General features: G+C 37.9%; 5 protein-coding genes across 6 annotated transcripts; 2 read left to right on the plus strand and 3 right to left on the minus strand.

Annotated features, from left to right (window-relative positions):
• Positions 1-2,412: 2,412 nt before the first annotated feature.
• LOC114751025 (uncharacterized) lies at positions 2,413-3,564 on the minus strand. The gene is made up of 3 exons (XM_028939688.1): positions 3,176-3,564; positions 2,955-3,076; positions 2,413-2,813 (listed from the first exon to the last, which is right to left on the minus strand). The coding sequence occupies exons 1-3, from the start codon at positions 3,525-3,527 to the stop codon at positions 2,751-2,753; spliced, it is 537 nt and encodes a 178-aa protein (XP_028795521.1). The 5' UTR covers positions 3,528-3,564; the 3' UTR covers positions 2,413-2,750.
• Positions 3,565-4,101: 537 nt separating this feature from the next.
• LOC114751022 (2-Cys peroxiredoxin BAS1, chloroplastic) lies at positions 4,102-7,209 on the minus strand. Of its 2 annotated transcripts, none has more exons than XM_028939685.1 (7): positions 6,889-7,209; positions 5,970-6,044; positions 5,755-5,836; positions 5,585-5,664; positions 5,120-5,245; positions 4,592-4,705; positions 4,102-4,454 (listed from the first exon to the last, which is right to left on the minus strand). In XM_028939685.1, exons 1-7 carry the CDS (start codon positions 7,093-7,095, stop codon positions 4,338-4,340), a joined length of 801 nt encoding a protein of 266 aa, XP_028795518.1. In that variant the 5' UTR covers positions 7,096-7,209; the 3' UTR covers positions 4,102-4,337. The 2 variants fall into 2 exon arrangements, with proteins under 2 accessions (XP_028795518.1, XP_028795517.1); XM_028939684.1 differs by having other exon boundaries at positions 6,886-7,208.
• A 2,402-nt stretch (positions 7,210-9,611) lies between these two features.
• LOC114751068 (uncharacterized) lies at positions 9,612-10,109 on the plus strand. Its single transcript, XM_028939733.1, has one exon. The coding sequence runs from the start codon at positions 9,612-9,614 to the stop codon at positions 10,107-10,109; it is 498 nt and encodes a 165-aa protein (XP_028795566.1).
• Positions 10,110-10,289: 180 nt separating this feature from the next.
• On the minus strand, positions 10,290-12,551 carry LOC114751024 (HVA22-like protein i). The gene is made up of 6 exons (XM_028939687.1): positions 12,049-12,551; positions 11,861-11,959; positions 11,339-11,395; positions 11,155-11,218; positions 10,795-11,010; positions 10,290-10,690 (listed from the first exon to the last, which is right to left on the minus strand). The coding sequence occupies exons 1-6, from the start codon at positions 12,078-12,080 to the stop codon at positions 10,607-10,609; spliced, it is 552 nt and encodes a 183-aa protein (XP_028795520.1). The 5' UTR covers positions 12,081-12,551; the 3' UTR covers positions 10,290-10,606.
• Positions 12,552-18,553: 6,002 nt separating this feature from the next.
• Positions 18,554-19,507, plus strand: LOC114751023 (transcription repressor OFP6-like). Its single transcript, XM_028939686.1, has one exon. The coding sequence runs from the start codon at positions 18,598-18,600 to the stop codon at positions 19,153-19,155; it is 558 nt and encodes a 185-aa protein (XP_028795519.1). The 5' UTR covers positions 18,554-18,597; the 3' UTR covers positions 19,156-19,507.
• The last annotated feature ends 1,933 nt before the right edge of the window (positions 19,508-21,440 follow it).

Consider the following 21,440-nt stretch of genomic DNA (forward strand, 5'->3'; position numbering starts at 1 on the left):
TGTTGTTGACTGCTATGCTAAAGTTGTTAATAACATTACAAAAGTTGTTAACTGTTATACTGAAGTTGTAAAAATTCTATTAAAAAAAAAATAGTTGCTAAAGTGGTGACAATGCCATTTTTTTGAATTTTTAAGAAAACATATTGTTAAATGCTATACCGAAATTGTTAATAGAGTTACAGAACTTGTTAACGGCATTATTGAAGTTGTAAAATTGCTACTTTTTGAATTTCTCGAAAAACCTGTTGTTAATAGCATTATAAAAGTTGTTAACCGTTATATTGACATTGTAAAAATTTTCAAAAAAATGTTTTCGGCCATCGGAGCTCCAGCGATCAATTGTTGAATTTTCCAAAAAGCCTGTTGTTAACTGCTATATCGAAGTTGTTAATAGCATCATAAAAGTTGTTAACTGTTATACTGAAGTTGTAAAAATTTTCAACTTCAGTATAACGTTAACAATTACTTTTTTTTTAAAATTTTTACAATTTCAGTATAACGGTTAACAACTTTTGTGATGTTATTAACAACTTCGATATAGCAGTTAACAACAGGTTTTTTGAAAAATTTAAAAAGTGGCATTTTTATAATTTCAGTAATATCGTTGACAAACTCAAAAACCTGTTGTTAGCCGCTACACTGAAGTTGTTAATAGTGTTATAAAAGTTGTTAATAGTTATATTGAAGTTGTAAAAATTTTCGAAAAAATTATTTCCGATCGCTGGAGCTTATTGAATTTCCCAGAAAACCTGTTGTTATCTGCTATATTGAAGTTGTTAATAGCATTACAAAAGTTGTTAACTGTTATACTGAAGTTGTAAAAATTTTTAAAAATTTTTTTCCGACCGACGGACCAATAAGGGCTGTGATATTTTAAAAACAATATTTAAAATGAAGGGAAATTTGATCTTTTCTTTTAATATGATAATCTCAATTTGGTCTCTTGAGACCAAATTGTGATTTCTCAAATTTAGCAGATTATTTGGGGATTATGAAATTCAAGTGGTATTTTTTTGTCTTTTTCCTTAAAATGTCTATCAGGAATATATAGAAATTACTAGTTTAGGGAAAATAATTACTGTTAGTTTTTATGCTAAAGAAGAATAATATTATGAAAATGTAGGTATAGTAAATAATGGGAGAAGAGGTAGCTTTGAGGCAGCAAATTAGGAAGAGCGGGACAAAACAGATGGAAGGACAACTTAAATGGGGGGGGGGGGTGTCCGGTGATGGCGGAGGTGGAAGATAGGGACGCCGTAAGTACGGAAGGGGACAATCCAGCACCGCGCTTCCTGTGCCAACGTCACCTTCAGCTATCACAACCGCCCATGTGAATGTGATCCCACCCCCTCACATCACATGATCAGGATTCAGGAATAAGGTGGTGTTTGGGTTGGTCCCAAGGCCCATGAGAAGATCCTTCACCCCTGGACCTTTAATTGGGCCTCTCTTTTGACCAATCCTTTTTTCATGTCATTTTGAAGAGCATACAGAAAAATGTGACATCTTCATATAGTTTCCATTGCCTCTGCAAATTCCTTGTGAGACGCGCGAAGCCCATGATACAGCTCTCCGAGTTCATATTTCATGCCGATGATTTTTTTTTTTGGGGGGGAGGTGTTGGAGGCGGGGATTCTTAAAATACGCCCATTTCTAGTCTCTTAAAAGTTAATCCAGGGCCTGTAGGAGGCATCAACCAGAAAGCCATGAAACACACAATTTTTTGAACAAATAAGGACAAGCCTAAGCTTGAGTCAAAGATAAAATAAAAAGGACAGGAAAATATCAAGCGGGTTAAACAAGGACAACCCGAATCATTTAAAACAAGTACGCATAGCCATTTGGCTTATCTCGGAGGAAAAAGTCAGTGCAACCCTCTGGTACGTCTTGAAAGAGTTTTATTTGACTCCAACTTCATGTCCATTCTTGGCTAGGCAGTCGGCGCATGTGATATTGTTCCTGCTAGTGTAGTAAAGCTTTACTCCTCGACCAAAAATTTGGTCTCTAATCTCAGCAATGAAACACACAATTTAACTCTCAAGGTTCATTAGTTTTATTGCTTTGAAGTCTTCCGCCCTCATCCAACAACTGGCAGCCAGCAGATGCATGTTTGGTTCTGTAGGAAATCAATCAAATTGAAATACGACTGATTCAACCCCTCATCCCAATAATTACGAAGTAAAGAAAAAGTAAGGCTACGGTGGAATTTGTCTTTGGAGGGATGAGGAGTTATTTTATGAATGAAGTACATCCGATCATTTCTCACGAGACACCACTTCAAAAAAACAGAAAACTCTAATATCCGTTTGGTGTGAAATATTGAAAATAAATAATAGGTGTTGGAATTGTAACTAAAAAAATCATTAAAATAATATTTAGAATAAGTAATTGCTTATTATATTGAATTAGGTAAACCCACAGAGGTGGTATTGAGGAATACCACTTCAGCTCATGATATTTCACAATTCCGTCTATATGGGTTTGACTAATCTTATATAAAAAATAATTTTTTATGCTAAACATTCTTTTAAATCTCAATCCTAATCTATATCCCTAATTTTCAATATTTCCCAACAAACGCCAGCTAACAGCCTTCAGTCCACGAATGGACGAGGACGAGCTAACCTGAGCACAGGAAATGTCCCGGTTGGAATTTTCTTGCAACGCACAAAATGCACCAATCACTTTTAGTTAGCAAATGGGCGCGAAAGAGCAGGATAAGCAGAAACACAAGAGAGTGGGGCACTAACTCAAAAATTCTCAGGACTATCATCCAGTTGTTTCTCATCTTCAATATCAACCTCCAATATCTCCTGAAAGAAAGCACAAAGGAAACAAATTATGAAATTGTGAAGCCTCTCACTCTAGTTAATTGTGCTGTGCCGATGAAATAGATGAATTGGCTTTGTGAGGTAGGGTTAATATAGACACCATAAGATGAACAAGGGACTCACCGGAATCCTCTGCTTGAGATAATTACCAACTCTGGCGAGGACAGTGGAGCGCTTGTGCCAAAACCGACCCTTGAGGCTAATCTTCACGAAAGGTCCGTCCAGTTCAGCCAGCTCAACCTTACCTGAATGAATTCATTCACCCGACTCTTAATTCTGCGTTCAATCCATAAATACACACGCCCATGGAATTACGTAAGCACACACCCACTCTAATAAATTACCAGTGATGCCGACAGAAGCATCAAAGATCTGACCAAGCTCCGCCCGGGCGTCGATCAAGGCCTGTCGCACGTTGTCTTCGGTGAGGTCAAGCGGTGGCGGAACAGGAAGTGAGGCGGATAAAGGTTTCAGTTTCGGCCGTCGCGGAGGGTTCGTCATATTCAGGCCCGCTGATTGAAGTGAAGAAAGGCGGATTTGGGCATTCCCTATTGCCCGCTTTCGCCGACCGGATTTGAGTACATTATAATGATTGCATTTGCTGGGTTGAGCTATCGGAACTGATGACTCTCTCGTCCATCTTGCATTAAGGATATCAATTGCCCCAAGACACGCGCTCCACTGGTGCAGTGACATGCTCCCCTTTTGCTGCTCACAGGGCACCAACAGAAAACTATGACGAACGGATAGAGATAACCTCTCCCTCGCCAACTAGTAACCCACATGTTTCTTGCCACGCGCCCCCGCCCAGAAGTTGATCCCACCCGAAGTAAACACTTTACCTCAGCCCGAAATGGGGAGATAAATAAATGGATTCGCTTTTTACTCGTTTCTGGAACAGTCTAGCTTCTCCATTGGCAAGCATCCGCGTTTTATGTTTGCAACGAGCACAATTACCAAAAAAAAAAATGTCAAGACGTGGCTGTAGCACCCAGTCTTTAATATAAAAATTAATTTAATATTTAATTTAATTTTAAATACTTTTCTGATTCTAAATATAAGACCCTTATACTAACTCAATTTAGAATAGGAAGAATATAAAATCTCAATACACTTTATCTCTAATATTTATTTATTTTATTATAGATAATTAACTTTATAAACTTTCTTAATCTACTCAAATTAAACAATTGGTTTTCACGTTAAGAATTGATAGTAATTAAACTCGATAACGGAACCAAAACTTACTTGGAGCTCCAACGTGGGAAACTGAATCATTCAAACGCAAATAATAGTACACGGATTCCGTTCGAAATAAAATGTGAAGTTGCCACATAATTCGCTCAAAAATCCAGACACACCAACATGCATTTATTATCTTAATTCACAACCCGCAGCTCAAATTTCGGGACTTGACAAAGTGTTACAGAAAAAACAAAACCCTTCTACATCGCATTACAGATTCATAACTGCTACTCTCAAGTCTTCTCTTGACTATCACCCAGCCTAAACAGCTGCGAAGTACTCCTTGCTAAGTTTAGGGTCTGGTTTCATGGACTTCTCACCGGGCTTCCACCCAGCAGGGCAAACTTCATCTGGGTTCTCCTGCACATACTGCAGGGCCTGCAAGAAAAATACACAGCACGGGAAGAGAGGAAATTAGAGAATGGAGAGATGGGAATAAGAAATGAACCGAAAGTAGGTTATATAAAATAAATATCGTTCGATCTTGGTGATGTCTTAATTGAGTGCGCAGTTACCTGCAGTGTTCTCTTAGTCTCATCAACACTTCTACCAATTGCCAGGTTGTTAATGGTAGAATGCTGGATAATTCCTTCCTTGTCAATAATGAACAATCCTCTCAACGCAATCCCCTGATCATTGGAAACACAAGGCCAAGAGAAGTGGCATGAAAGCTATTTCACAGCATATAAGAACTAGATGCTTTCTATATATACATCTATGGATTTACCTAAGCAGTATCTTATATGTTATTCCATAGGGCATCAAAGGTAAAGCTCCGAAAGTCACCTTGAGGAAAGGATTTCCCGCGGTACAATTTTTTTCCCCCCAAGAAAAACAGAGGAACTTGATTTGAATAAAGAGGTCTTTAAATAGCAATTATACGAAACTAAACTCATGCCTCTTTAAACACTTGCAAGAAGCTATAAAGATAATTGGCCCTTCCTACGTTTGTTAGGAGAGAAGACATGCAATCAGAGAGAGAGAGAGCGCTCTGAAATTTCAGCAAGTCTCAGTACTAACAATTTTAAAATGACTAAACAAACCTGATCAGGAATCAGCACGCCATATGATTTTGAAATTGATTTGGTGACATCAGATATCAGGGGATACTTCAAATCCCCAAGACCACCCGACTTTCTATCTGTTTGAACCCATGCAAGATGCGAGAACTGCAATAATAAAAGTAAAACCACTAATCAAGCAGAAAGAAATTCAGGAACTAGAACTAAATGCGCTATAAAATTATAAATATGAACTTAAAGCATGTACCCTACTATTTATGGACATAAGGTCAAGGGTGCAACATATTTTATGAAACTTATTGGTAGCTATTTTTCTTTTCCTTTGTTTCTGGAGGCAGTAAGTGGGCATAGTCTTTCCCACTTCCCTCACTTCCTTTGACAGCTAATTTAATATGGACAATAACATTTTCACTTTCTGTAATAGCTAATATAACAGCCACTAGCTGAAGAAGATAATAAAGAACTATACAAGACAATTTAACCTACCACACTGTCAACTGAAACACCCAATATCTCAGTATTTAGTGCCTCAAACTCTGCATGCCGATCACTGAAAGCAGTGATTTCTGTGAATGAGAAGTAGAGATTAGAGGGGAATTAAAGAAGCTGTAGCATTGACTACAATCTCAATAATCTCATTCTAGCATAGTGACAACCTGTTGGACAAACGAATGTGAAGTCCAAGGGGTAGAAGAAGAGAATGACATATTTCTTTCCAATGTAATCAGAAAGTTTGACCTGGAATAAAAAACATTTAAGCATGACGCTTTTCAAAAGGTATTGTACAATAAACAATTGAATTAAAAAAAGGACTTCACAAGCAGAGAATCTACTGATAATTAAAGGACATAAGAAGAACTGTGTCATCTACATTGATAAACTCTTGGTCAAAAACAGCCTCCGCTTCAAAATCTGGTGCTTTGTTTCCAACAAGTGGAACTTCACTCTGTAAAATGAAAAGAAAAAAACACACACTTTAAGAGTTAAGCCAAGGAAAAAAGTATGCAGGAAACTTGAGATTCAGTTTTATCGCGGAAGTTATTGCAGTCAATGGTTAAAGTTGATTCTCCCAGCGCATCAAAGAAACATCCTAGATTTTGCGATATTAGATGCTCAAATATCCCAAGCATCTGACACATCGTAGTGTTTCGCCAAGTGCTTGAAATACTTGATTCCTTTACAGCACTCTCACCCGGATTAGGATTCAGATATTTTTAGTTAAAAACTTTTTAAATGTTTTTAAATACAAGAGAGATTGAGAGAAAACAGAATACGACCAAGTGGGTAGAAAGAAAGGAAAATGACACTATTTACACTTTTACTCTAGTCCCCTTATGTTTCTCACTACAAAGACGTTGGAAATCCAGACCATCGAAATTCCTTAATTCCTTATTGTTATGACTTATGACTAATTAGTATTTCAACGGAACAAGACCGAAAATTTATCCATGAGTTTTAAGATGCTGCCAACAGAAAAACGAATGCTTAGCTTTGCAGTTCTCCCGCAGCGGGGCATTAGACAATAGTTTAATGAAAACACGGGAAATATACAAGAGCAGAAAGCACAGAGCAGAATATACCCTAAGAAACAAATCCATAGAGGTAGGGAAATTTCACGTTGAAGAGTTATTTATCACGCAATGTAGTACTATTTAAGACGAACGATGTGTAAGACGAGAAACGCAATAATCAAGTGTGCGGTGTTCCAAGTCAACAGTGCAAATTTCACAATTAATCAGACAAGAATAAGAGAAACGGCTAAGTACGGGGAAAGAGAGAGCACTTACAGAAGAAGCCTTGACAACGAAGCTGCGCCTAGAATGGGAGGCGCGATTCGAGGAAAAGGAATGAGGGCGAGCAGAGATTGAGGGTTTGCGAAGGCCAACAAAGGACTTGGGGACGGAAGGGGAGAAAGAGAGGGAGGGAGAGGATAATTTGGGAGAGAATAGAGTAGGGTTCGAAGAGAGGATAGCAGCGGAGGCAGCTGAGGAGGCCATTTGGTAGAGCTGAGTTCACAATTCTCTCTCGATCCTTCTCTGCCTCACCCTCGCTATGGCTACCCAAAGCCTGAGGCTGAAATGTTGGGTAAGAAGATAGAAAGGACGGTTCAAGGGTTGGTTGGTGAGTCGGGGTATGGACTATCCTATCGCATTTCATAAATTGTTTAATTTAATTTCTTTTTTTTTTATGAAGTGAATTTATACATTACATATTCTTTTAATAACTTCATTTCAAAATAATTGTGGCTTTCTTTATAACGAAAATTTACTCGACTTAATTCATCTGAAATAATAGCTGTATACCTCTATCTGGTAGGGAAAATTTGTTGGCAAAAAAAAAACATACTTGGGAAAAATTTTTAGCTGGAACCCCATCAACGACGAGCAGGACACTGCCTATGGCAGCTGGATCACCGCCGGTGTTCCCACTATAAAATTCTGTATTGTATAATTTAATGCATAGCTTAGTGACGAATAGCATTTTTTTTCAATTAAGTTTTTTGTCTGCGAACTAACTAAGAGGTTATGAGTTTAGATTCCTTCTGAATTACAGTGTTAAACTGGTATAGAAAGATCGATTAAAAAAAATTAACTGTCAGCCATAGAATTTTCAAAATAAAACAAAACAATGGCATCGTTTGAAAAGCATCTGCTTTTTGGTATAGAAAAAAAAAAAACAAGAACGAGTTACGCATGAAAGAAAAAATCAACAAGTGTACTCTTATCTATTATTTACTCGTTAATAGGCTTTTTAATTTCAATAATTTTTAATTTTTATTTTATTCCCAAATTTAAAATCTACTTGTTCTCGTTTCATTGGAAATAAGCACAACAAGCTTATCAGATTTAAGTATATAAAGAAACCTCTTATAAGGCTTAGCATATGAAAACAATTCTAGTCATTTAAATTAAAAGAAAAGTTGTTATTAACATTAGATTAGCAAGATTTCAATGTTTTACTTATACGACATTAATCAAATAATAATACCTCTGATTTTAATTATAAAACCTCGTTTGTAAATTACAAACAAAGTCTTATAATTAGAATCGGAAGTAGTATATGTAAGAGATATAATAATATCTCTTCTTTTTTATTGTTAAATGATACTTAAATTTTATTGAAGTCACAGTTATTAAGAAAACCATGTGTGTTCATTTGGGGAAAAAAACAAAACATATTTAAAGAAAAGAACTTTCAACTAAATGTAGCTAGTAAAATTTTAGCTTAAAACAGACTAATACTGAATTTAAATGCCATATAATTTAAAACTTTAACAATAAAATTGGTTGACGTGTGTGTATATTAATCATACATGCATATCTATCCAAGCCATAATTTAAAAGATAATTCATAAACTTTTAATAAATTGATGAAAAGAGTACAGACACAATAATAAAAAAAGTCATGCATATGTAGATATGCAGTGTATTGCCGTGTTGGTGTAAGAGATTCATCCAACATTTTTTGTTTTTCATTAAGCAGATATTTTTACATACAATGAATGTTGAATTTTGTTGACACTAACAATCAATCGTTTCAAATATTCTTGTTATGCAATAATCTCCAAAATAACAACAATAAAATGAATCTATAAAAATTGAGTCACCTTTTAACATACTCTGTGTAATGTTAGATACGGTGAGATGGGAAGATGGATTTATTGCAAAAGATAAAATGGTATGCCTTTTATGAGTTTTATATCTATTGGCAGACCTTAATTCAGGATGTTCCAAGAACATACATTGCAATTCTTCTAAAGGTACATGATTTTTAAGAATATTTTGTTTTGCTTTGTCTACCATACAGACTTAGATAATAAAGACCCTGGGATTTGCCAATATTAAATTGATACCCCTTCTAATTCTAAAGATAAAATTTATTCTACAGTGTGATTTATATTATAAAATAAGTTTTATATTTATAACTAGAGAGTATTTTACTAATATTAATTTGATATTGATATTATTCTGTAATTCATTCACCGCCAATATTACTGAACACGACCTTTTTTTTGCCTGAATTATTGAATACGACTGGCCACCGAGTAATCATAACCTTTTTTTTTTTTTTGCCGCGAGTAATCATAACCATATAAACTATAAATAACAGAGCATGAAAATAACTGTAGTCATTGTCCATGGCAGCAAGAGTAAGGTTAAAAAGGACGAGAATTAAGAAACAATTCCACCTGAAAAGTCAAAAGTAAAACTATTTTCTGATCAAGAAAATTAAAACTATATATACAAAAAATTTTAATTATAAAATTGTTCAAAAATTTAACTTGTCAGCTTAAAATCATTTTATTTCCATCGAAAAGCCATTGGTCGAGGCCACATGACACAGAGCCACCTCATATTATTAAAGATAAAGACAAAACATGTCCAAAAAAAGATGAGAATTTCCGTTGGAAAAAATATATATACAGGGAGCGTGCGTAGCTCCCCAGTTTTCATCCATATTTTAATACTGGAGGCTTGGTAGTTCCAAATTCTGGCTCGGGAGAGATCCAATCATGGAGGACGCTATCACCACCACTCTCACTCTGGAATCATCGACAACGACCCTCCGCCGCCGGAACTCCATAGCCACATCCGTCGTCCTGCCTAAGAAACTCACCGTCCCTGCCGCCACGCGACTTCAGCGTTCGAGCTTCGACGCTCTCCCAAACGACATCGTGCGGGCGCCGCCATCCTCGTCAGACTTGGACCAGCTCTCGCGCGGATCATCTTCTTTCGTGTCCTACACTTCTCTCAGAGATTTACTCCCATCCGCCACTCCACCTCCTTCCGTCTCTGTGTTCGGCTACGACATCTCCATTCGCAATCGCCTTGTCAAGCAAGCCGCTTGGGCTTACCTCCAGCCAATGTCTTCTTCCCCTACCGGCTCGTCCTCCTCATGCTTCCTCCGTCACTTCCTGCCTTATCTCAACTTCTTTTATCGCCGCCTAATTTCTGGTATTTCCTGGATTTTTCTTCGGATATCTCGGGCAATCTGGCCCCAATCGCAATAAAGTCACAGAATCATGGGGGGTATTCGTTTAATTTCGTTTTGTCTGGTCTAAACAAATAGAACTTTCATTGCTGCTGTAATTTCGAAATTCATTAGTTGTCTCCTATTTTCTGTGCTGAACGAACGAATGATCCCATTAATCGAAACTCAGACTGGTCACTTTGCTATCGTTGTTTCAAAATGAAGGAAAAAGAAGGGGCAAAGCATGGCAATGGAAGTTAATAACTTCGACCAAAGAACGAATAAGATGGTGGGGGAATTAATGTGACTATGTACAAAATACAATTTTTTTCCTAAACAGTTCTCAAATATGTGTAATTTTTGGATTTGTGGATTCGAGCGCCGGATTCGAGCGCGAATTTGGCTGAGGGTCATCCTCACGTAGAGGTTCGAGACTTCGAGTTACAGAATCCAAACGAACCTTGAACAGTTTCACAATTAGGTGTCTCCGAACTCCCTAGTGCTCGGTTTTTTGAGTCACTCCGACCAAGATGGTGGCTACTTGTGCTTCCTGTTGGCAAAAAAGGGCGATCCTTTTGGACGAGGGTACTGCGCCGCGCTTTCACCATGCTTATCATTTTTCTGCAATTACAAAATAGCTCCTGAGAAACCTAATTCGAACTTTTTTTAAGGATGACAGACTAATCAATTTGAGGCACGATTGAGAACTGAAGAAAGGATTTCACCTTAGTTGTGCTGTTGCCCCTAAATTTTTTAGACTGATCAACAAAGTACTCGAGAACTTGCAAAAATGCTGACTGGCCGAATTCTGAGCAGTTTTGTAAGTAAAATACCGCCAAATCCCAAATCCTAGCTCTCCACTCAAGCAACTTATTCTCAATATCACTCTCATGGCTTGTTACATAAGGTCGCAACACTGCATCATAAATAACTCCCGTTCCCTGTAATAAAGTAACAATCGTACTGTTGTTAAGTGTGTGACTTCTCATCTCAGCTTTCCTTGTTTATGAAAATCAATGTGGATGTCAAAAGCGCGTGAAAGAGAAAGCGACAAATCTCTCACCCTGTTTCCGCTATTTTCTTACCTTGGTTTTTGGATACCACAAGTAAATGAAAAGAGCCAACTTCAACTCTCCGTACATGGGCACCCTTTAAGAAAAGAGTTCAGCGTTAATTTACTACCCAAACTAGATTACTGGCTTCCAATATTATGCCAGTAATTGCATCCGACAGTTAACAAAAAGGGGAAAAATTGCATCGTACACATACCAGGAAATAAATATGTCGGCAACGGCTTCCACAACTGTGAGAAATGCCACAAGAACCCTGCGAAGCCATTCATGCGTTAGAACTTCATTCATATCGAATTCGCTGATCAAAATTAACAGCACTATTGCATCTTTCTCGTCTTTCTTTGTGATTCTGTGAATCCGATGTGAGGTTATTTTTTACGGGGTTTAATGTTATTCCCCCTGCCCCTTTTGGACCAAAGAATCCAATGTTAAATAAATATTTGCTCTGCATCGCAGGGTATTGATTCCGGATTGGTCATCGCGAAATAGATAACCCTTCTGGTGAAACGATTAATAAATGAAATCTCTAATTCATTATTCATCTTTCTTTGCGCAATTTATTCCCAGCTAAACAGAAAGGGCTGGGAATTCCTTCTTTATTCTAACTAGTCCAATTGTGATCCCACAACATAAGACATTTGAATGCAAAACTGAAAGTCATATATTTGACAGCAATCAATCGAGGACGGGCTGAAGAAGAAGGACCCCTATCTCTTACCAGTATTGACACCAGAACCGAAGCTCCTCATTCTGGACCCTGTTTCTCTCTATGGTCTGGTAGCATTTAAAGCCGGGGTAAGCATATCCAAGAAGCAATCTGAAATCCAGATAATCGACGAATCTAAGAATGCAAGATCAAATATCAAAATAACTGTAAGGAATCGTGCTCGGGGAGAGCATACGTACATAAGACTTTTAGTAATGAATTCTCCCAACATTTTCAAAGCCAACCGTTTGAACTCTGAAAGTAAAGCAACGCGTCAAAATTGTGAAGGGCCAAGCGTTAAAAATTTCCGAAACTGCAAGATCGCTAATGGCAACTTTCTGCAGAAGAGCAAGAGGGAGAGAGGGGCTTCCTCAACAATAACAGTTCGACTATGGCAATTCAGCAATCAAATGACTGGGTATGGGATTCCAAGGTAGAAATAGTCAGAGCCTACGGAACAAAAGATTGAAAGAAAAGAAATATAAAAATGGATGAGGATGATTCGCTGAGAAGATCAATCTTCGAAGCAAGATGAAACAATATTTAAGCAAGAAGCATGTGATCCGAAGCAACGAAAAGTTCGATATATATATATATATATATATAAAGAGAGGTGCAATTATACTAGGACAGAAACAGAGGATGATTCTTTCTTTACTTTTTAAAATTGTTTAAAGAAAAATCAGAAAGAAGAGGAGGGATTTCTTGGCGCGGACGCTTCTCTTTATTTTTGGACGCAAGCAACTCCCCGTCTGGTTTTATGGGGATGGTTTTTGAAACGGTCTGACAATTTCCAGGTGGCGGTTTAGGTTCGGAGAAAGGTCAGTTCCGTCATTTTGACCGCTGGAAATAGTGAATTGAAAATTCTTTTACGTCCTTTCAGCATTAGAAAAGTATTTGTAAGTTTGAACAAAAGCGGAGTAAGTCAAATGGATTAATGCGCTTAATTATATAAAATAGTCTTGTTGATGTTGGTTGAATCTACCGTTTTCTTTGGTAAATAATTGTTCGCTTTCTGACATACTTCCATGAAGACGCTTCCAACATTAAATTAGGAACAAAACAATCAAGGCTGCTTGTTTCCATTAAAGAATTTTAAATGCGTTATTATTATATAATTATACCCAGTCAAGCCCTATCTCTCTCTCTCTCTCTCTCTAAAAGAAAATTAAGGCGGAGACTAGAGAGCTGAACGAGTTGCCTGACCATGTGCCGAGGCTAAGTTGGCAGAACATTTGGGCGTGGAGGTGAAGAATGATTGTGGAGATAACTTATGGGGGTCGTGAATAAAAAGTTGAGGGGGAGGCGATCCATTTCATTGGAGGGAAAAGTATAGGCGTGAATCTTTTGGAAATACACGACCCTTTCTACTCAATTCAATTCAATTCAATAAATGATTAGTACCGAACACGCAAACTGAGAGCACGGTAATGGGGAAATGGATTGGCGTTGCGGATATTCATATCATTGACCTGGGACTGGTTGGTTTTTTCTCGTTACCCCTATTACGACTGTTTAATAAGAGGAGACCGGTTGTTTAGCGACCCGGGCTCGATGTCTTTATAATGTGTGGGACCTTCAACAAGCGACGACCTTTTTGTTTTTTCTTTAGCTTTTTCATTAGTTAAAAACAAGAGATTACTTAATGGAGGCGTTGAAGGCCGAGGGGATGTGAATGAGATGGAAGGAAAGGATATAATGGACATTTCGATGCATATTAACGTGACCTTAGACAGAGAGAATTACAATCAGGTCTAAAAAAGAAAAATTATTTCAAAATAAATTCTAAAAATTATTATTTGTACAACTTATCATTGTAGACTGTTTGCATTGTTACTGTGACTTTTTAATAATTAGTTTTTTTTTAAATCTCATTATAATTCTTCTCTTTAGATATGAATTAAATAGTCCCATTGACTGAGACGAAGCCGAGCTATATGTAGGCGAGAGGGATTGAAGCTAAGTGGGCAACCGTGACCAAAAACGTCAGAATGGCACATTGTGTGGTTGAACAAACATGCTGGAGTGGGCAGGGCTGTTTCCAATGATGTAACTAATCACAAAACCATAGTACATGCGGTAGTTTAACGGTTTCTAATGATTCTAGCCAACCTTTTTTGTTTCATCGATCACTATCTATGTTTTTAATGGTTTCATCACCAAACCACCCCTCATACGTCCTCATATTCATATATTATCTCTGGCCCTAATCATAAAATTCTATTCATAAATTATAAACGAGATTTTATAATTAAAATCAGAGGTAATACTTACCTCTTATATTCATAATCCTCTACTCGTCAGCCTCCATTTGTTATCCCATGCCCACTCTTTCTTTCTTTCGGTGAATCTCCCATACCCAAATTTGTTATATCATTATATCCTCCTAATTGTACTGCCACCGAGATATTTTTGTTTTTATTACTAATAGCGGATTTCTGACCTCCTGACCTGAGCCACCCCCCACCCATTAAAAAAAAAAAAAAAAGAGTCGATGCAGCGTGGACTATATTGGAGATTCTATGTATATATCTTCTCGAACATGAGGGGCGGCTAGTGCAGTAATACACGGTCGTTTCCTTCTTTTTTATCTCTACAAAGTACAAATATTATGCCTTGCTGAATGATTAAGAGTGATCTCTTTCAAATAATAATCTTGTTATTTATTGATCGGCTCACGCAAGAACAGGCGTGATATAAGAAGAATCAAGCGAGTCTGCTAATTTTACCTTTCACTTTTCAACGACCAGTTTGGTAGGTGAATGTTGGTGAGATCTCCAATTCGACCGATCTCACAGTAGCGAGGGTTTTTACATCACGTAATCAAATTTTCATTTTCGATGACGGTAATTAATTAGCCAGATTTTGACTTCTTAATGTTTCCAACCAATCGCCCCCAATTAGCGTAATGCGTCAACGAACCTCGACGCTCCTTCCTATAATTATCGTCTGTCAGGTCATGGAAAAATGATACACGTCATGGCTTATTTCATACAGATAATATTATAATACAACTCCTATCTGATACAAACTCTATTTTTTCTTTATTAGTTTTTTTCCCCCTTAAACAATGTAACTGGGTTTTAAAAGATACTCGTTTATGCCGGACGTGAACAAGCAAGGTACGTGCTACTCTTGATGGGTCAACCTCACCCAACTAAACTCGCAAATCGCAAAACACGTCTCATTAGTTATGTCTTTTTTTATTCTACTTATAAGTCACTTTTAATATGTTTTATATAGACTAAGAAAAATCTTAAATTTTATTAACTCTCGTTTAAAATTCAATAACTTTTCAACTTTAACTTATTTTAATAGATATTATACCTCATATAAATAAAGCCAATACAATAATAAATGGAAGTTGAAATTATATATTTGTACAAAAAATTTCTCTCAGTGCCCTATAAATAGGACAAAAAATATCTTCTATCCATCCTATAAATAAGACTAGAGGGGTATAGAAGGACAAAATAATAAATTAAATTTATATTTTTAATTAAGAGGAGTCAAGGGAGGGAAAAACGCCATATACGGTGTGGACAGGAGGAATAAAAATCAGAGACAGAGCTTGATCAAAAAAGAAAAATCAGAGACAGAGTCCGACCAGGAAAATAACACCGAAAACTTCCCAAATTAAATATACATGGACGGGTCAAAATAATAGATGAGAACGTGAGGATTAGTTGGTATTGCGATCATCCCACTGAGGACTGAGTGATTAATTAATAGGTAGAGCAAATAAGCCATGGAGATTTCGATTGATCGGCCGGGGCGCCTGGGTCAGAAGCTCAGAATCGTTGTGCTGGAACAAGACCGCCATGTGCTTGTTTTTGTGGGTAATTGCGAAGAAGGTGTTTCCTATCGATCCACAGATTAACTAACCGCCAAGCCTGTTCAAGTCTCACAATCTTCCATCCCAATTGATGGATATTCTGTTACTGGTACTACCACTTCTAAATATAAAATCTTATTGAGGATGATAAATATAAAACCCTAATTTACGTTGTCTTTCAAATTTATCATGTGTTCTTAAGAAAATTCTTATTAGTTGTAAGGTATTTTCACCTAAGTATAGTTATAATATACATGATTAAATAAAGATAATTTAAGAAAGTCAACACATATTATTACAAATAACTAATTTAACTAATTTTTTTAATCTCTCTAAATTAATTATCTAGCTCTCAAGTAGCGGAGGTAGTATTTGTAATCCATAACCTGCGCCTTATGTTTCTTCCCCCTTACGTGTTACGGACATAGTCAAACTTTTCTAGGTTTGTAATTAAATGGCCAACGAAAAATTTCCCTCCCTATGAAAACGTCGAAACGATTTTTTTTTTTGGGTACACGTCAGACAGTCAGTCATCAATTGTTTTTAAAATTTAAAACGTTATCTCATGAGAAATTAATTACTCGAGAATGAAGTTTTAGATAAGGGGCCGAAAGGCTCAGTGATTCCATCATCCATTTTATTAAGGAACACTAAATGGACTGTCACACATAGTTACTTTAAAGTTTAGACGATAGAATTTCCTACTAGAACCGAGAAGTAACAATGAAAAATGCATGTAAGTCGTCATTGGAATATGTTACAATAAGGAATTAAAATTTTTCACATTTAAACCACCTAAGGCTAATTTAAGGTGAAATGCCATGTGAAGTGTGAACAGGGACAAATGCTCAAAAGAGTTACATTTATACTCTATATGTAAAGGGATAATTGTTATGAAATCCCAAATTAAAAATATAATTACTAAAAAAAAATTAATAACAATAAAGTAGGCTATAACAATACGTTTTAAGATGAAAGAGATAAGGGGGAGAAACGGATGAGGCGGGCCATGAAGCTACTGGAACGGGGTATTTGGGCCAAGACGGGACAGAATTATGATGGGGTTACCGGGACTACCCAATCCAGATATTAACGGAACACGAGCAAAGTCCAAACTTAGGCCTGAGCTCTCAGGACAAGAGAGGGGATGATGGCATAGTGTGGCGTAAAACGCAAGTCTGAAGAATGGTTGGTGGTGGAGTAATAATTAGTGATCAGCAATTTCATGGCCTGACGGGGTAAAAGCCATGGCACGCTTCATCAGTGCAGCTCACGTTTGCCTTTTAGTTTTATGGGCGCCTGCCTCAATCTCCCAACCCCGACACACTTATGCCCTTTCTGCTTCCCCCGATGTTTAAGCTTCCATCTCTACTTGCAACCACGCAACCCCTCCCTTTCAAGAAACTCGTTGCTTTCTCCCCCCAGACAAACATGTGCCTTCTCATAACTAATTCATCATGCCCATACGCACCATTCTTACCATTTTAACTTCATTCTTTCCTTCTCATAACTCTTCCCCTTTATTCTGCTATTCCCCCTTGCCAACATCTTCATTTCAGTGTATTTCATATCCATTCCCCCGCTGGCATCCTCATAAGTATATAGTATATACCTTCTTATGCACAAGGTCGTGACTTCTTAATTATGTCATGCACTTCTGTCACATCATTGTTGGGAGAAAAATATTCACACCCTTGCCGTCATTTTAATGTAATTACTTGATTTTAAGGACACACACAGACACACATATAGATGTATAGATAATTCTTGCAAAGGTTACTTCTAAGTTTATATCGTACAAATTTAATGATGTGTGTGCAGGGGGACCGGTTTAACACTATGCCTCCATAATTCAGTGCATTAGCGTTAGTCGCAAATTGCAATAGTTGGCTGACAATCCTTCCAAATCAAGAGAGAACTTATACCAGGCATGATTCTTTATGTCTGATCCTTGATTTAGGAACAACCCAGATGTCAATTTTAAATCTCAGAAAGCGCACATTTCTTGGCTATTGTTTCACAGACACGTGCTACATGACTAATTATTCTTGATTCACAAACAACTTAATTTCACCTTTCAAATTTTAAAACGACAAATGCCTTGGCCATTATCCCACATACACCCCTAAACGGTCAACCCATATTCATCCGACTCACGATTCAAAACATATATCACGTTTCATAATTTTTTTCCCCAAAAGTTCCCAAGTTCTTTGAAAACAAGGACTTGACAATAGGGAAAATTAGACGATCTTTGCATGTCGTGAGAAAAAAATAGAAAAGAAAACGAAGAGATACTGGAAAGATTCTCAGATTATGAGAGGGGAGCAAGTTGAAGTAATTAACTCACAAAATTCAAGAAGAAAATAAAAATCCACGTCAGCTCATACAGGTAGGCCAAATCTCATATCCCACGCAAAATGGTTGAAAATTGGGCACAAAATCAAGTGGTTCAATTTTTTTATGGTGCATTCCTGCGTCCGTATTATAATTCGTCCTCCCTGTCATGTCAGCTCGAAGCCCGTGTGGGATCTTCCTAATCTCATATTTAATTCATGGCTAAAGTACACCTTATTAAGACATTAATTAATCAAATTCAAATCTCATTCTCATAAGCTATAATGCCACCAGTTACCCGCGTAATTATCCACGGGTGCTTCAAGTAAGTAGTAGTATTAACTTTGACTCTGACTCATCATGCACACGTGATCGGACGGTTGTCCAGCGCACTCGTTTCTCTCTCATAAATCGGCGGCCCTGATCAACTTTTCCTCAGGGAAAACAATCACCGTACGTAGCATATATTTATACGATCCCCCCCCCCCAAACCTCACGTCAATTCATATTACCTGTACCCTTGCCCCAAGCTCATCTTCCTTCGGTCTCCTTCATTTACTTTCATGCTCTGTTTCTCATGATCGATCACTCAGCAATGTCTAGCTCCAGAAAGCAGCTTCTTTTCAGCTCCGTGTCCATCGACCTAGGCTGCAGCAACTGCAGGAGACCCAAGATTTCTCACATACTCCATCCCAAGCCGAAGCCTCGCAAGCCCACTAACCAAAAGCTCCGACTCCGCCCCTATTCTTCTTCAAGCTCCTGGGACAACGATGACACCGCCGCCACATTCTCTCCTTACGGCAGCTCTTCGCAGTTTTCCAATGGCGAAAGCAGCGGGAGGGCGCCGAAGACCGTGAGGGGTTTGGGCAGGGTGGGAGGCGAAGGCGTGGCGGTGGAGAAAGATTCCAACGACCCTTATTTGGACTTCAGGCACTCCATGCTCCAAATGATACTGGAGAACGAGATTTACTCCAAGGATGATCTTAGAGAGCTTCTGAGATGCTTTCTTCTTCTCAATTCGCCGTGCCACCACGGGGTTATCGTCAAGGCTTTCACTGAGATCTGGAATGGGGCGCGTTCTGTGAAGCCCAACTCACCCATGTTTCACTTTTCTCGCAAGCCTCGTGAGTTCTAAGTTGCCCACGTGGTCACTAGTTTGGACAAATCTTTGCTCTGTCGACTCATCAGGAGATTTCCATTACGCGTGCTTGTGTCATCCAACTGTACAAAGAAGCCTTAATATTTTTCACTTTTTGATGTTAGCTAGAGTAACTTTCTTCATCATTTCTGATGAGGAACCATGGTAGAATTTTATTGAATATATTTATGGGCTTACATTATGAATTCATTCTGAGAATTAGCTAGCGCTGCAGAGAAACCGAATTCTGGTCCCATACATGGCCAGAAGGTTTTGAACGGCAGGGATATGGTGGAAAAAATATAGGCATCGGGATTTGATCGACTTACAATAATTAGAATGGTCTGAATGAGGAGGGGCAGTTGGTTTAATGCTCTTCAGGGATAATATTATGAGAATTGAAATTTTGCATAGACATGGTGCGTTTTCCAATGTTAGCATTAAACGTTGGCTTATTACATATCCACTCGCTAGCTTGCTGCTAAAAGTACACATACATTTATTTTATTTCATCAGTATTCATTCACAGTAATGCATGCACCGATGCCATATATAACAAGGCTGCGAGCTTGCTGCTTTCTTCGTAATTAAACCCGTCAAGAGAGGTAGGTTGCAATGATTCAATAAGGCCATCAAACATTTTCAAAAGGAATCGTCTCCATGGTGTCTTTATCTTGATATTAATATATATGCACACACACACACACATCCCGGAGATCACTCGCTGGTGTTGAAAGGAGACCAGATAGTGTTTTCAGGCAATAAGGATACAGACAACTAGTTCTTAATTAGATGCTTGTTTGTAATGACTAATTTTTCCAACATTTCAGATTGACTGGTGCCCAGTTGAAATAAATGAAATTATGTTTTAAGAAGATTTCAAGAAATGGAAAATAGACCAACTCTTTAGAATCTTCTGCATATTTTAAAACGCTGTCAAAGGAGGGAATATTCAATTTCAATGTTAGGAAGTGCACGTATATATCTTGAGAGCAGTGGATAACCCAGTCAGCAGGACAAACATTGATTTCTTTGAAAGGTCATGGATGACCATCCAAGCAGGGTTGACATCTTCAATTCTTGATTCCAAGGGAAACACGAAGGGTCGCATCATTCAAAGCCGGAAGAAGCAGATCTTGTTGGCAACTCAATCTGCGACAAGGATGTATAGCCAACGTAGCAACAAGAAAGCCAACCAACTCTAGCCAGCCTCTTTAATTCCCTTAAAGTCTTGCCATCCAGATCTTCTGTATATTGAATGCTTAACATGGCAAGTGTGTGAGCCCCAGTTATACTATAATGAGCTCACTCCAGTCACCAGTAAGTACCATTTTTATCAGATTTATACTTTATCTACTGCCACTGCTTGCAAGTAGGCTATTCAATTCAAAGTGAATTGAAATTGGACTAAAGCCCTAAAAGGAGTTCCTGTCTACGGACATGTATCTAATTATCTGCCATGTTTCTCCCAAGTGAGCGAAAATCTGAGTACTTTATCCTGAAAGCTGAACAGAGCTTTAGCCTAGAGGGCTTTATTGTGATGACAGAAAAGGTGCGTCAGCATGTACTGGATGAGCTCGTGGCAGGTGACAACACAAAACTTGGAAGGCATTAAAAGGTCAATATCTAAATCTGCTTTTTGGTCAAGGAAACGTGACCGCAGTTGAATGGTAATTTAAATGGTAGGGGATGCTGCAAACTGCGAAACTTCTACGCCCTAAAGAAGGATAGAAAATTGAAATACAAGCACTTGAAACCAGAGTGTTGCTAAATATTGATGAGAACAGCAGACTGGAGTATGTGATCTCAAGCATAGAAGTGTTGGTTTTCTAACTATTTTAACAAGTTACTGACTACGGTAGTAATCATTGGTTTTGTACTTGGGAATGGATTTGCAAAGAAGAAAAGGCAAAAAGAAAAACAACCCCCTCCTCTTTTTCTGGGTTAAAGATCCCTCCTCACTTTAACATGGAACTGCAGAACCCCCCGCCCGGTTGGGGGGCGGGGGACCAAATCAGTTACATCAAGTGCTTGGGAGGAGTCCACTCTGACTAGACTTTTGAAAGGAGAGAAGAAGAATATTTCACCTTCGGTTCTACCTACTTGAATATGGAATTTTTTAATTAGACAGTTAGCCAAGGTATGGCAAAAGTTAGTACGTAGACCCTAGAGTTAAGGTTCTAACTCCCAAAACAATGCAGAAAATGTGACATGAATATCACCAGACAACACTTCAGTAAAACCTAAATATACAACACAGCAGAACAAAAGAGCAACAGATT

This window comes from Neltuma alba, unplaced genomic scaffold (genome assembly GCF_004799145.2).
Source record: "Neltuma alba isolate B1F8T4 unplaced genomic scaffold, ASM479914v2 tig00006741_pilon, whole genome shotgun sequence".
Classification (NCBI taxonomy): Eukaryota; Viridiplantae; Streptophyta; class Magnoliopsida; order Fabales; family Fabaceae; genus Neltuma; species Neltuma alba.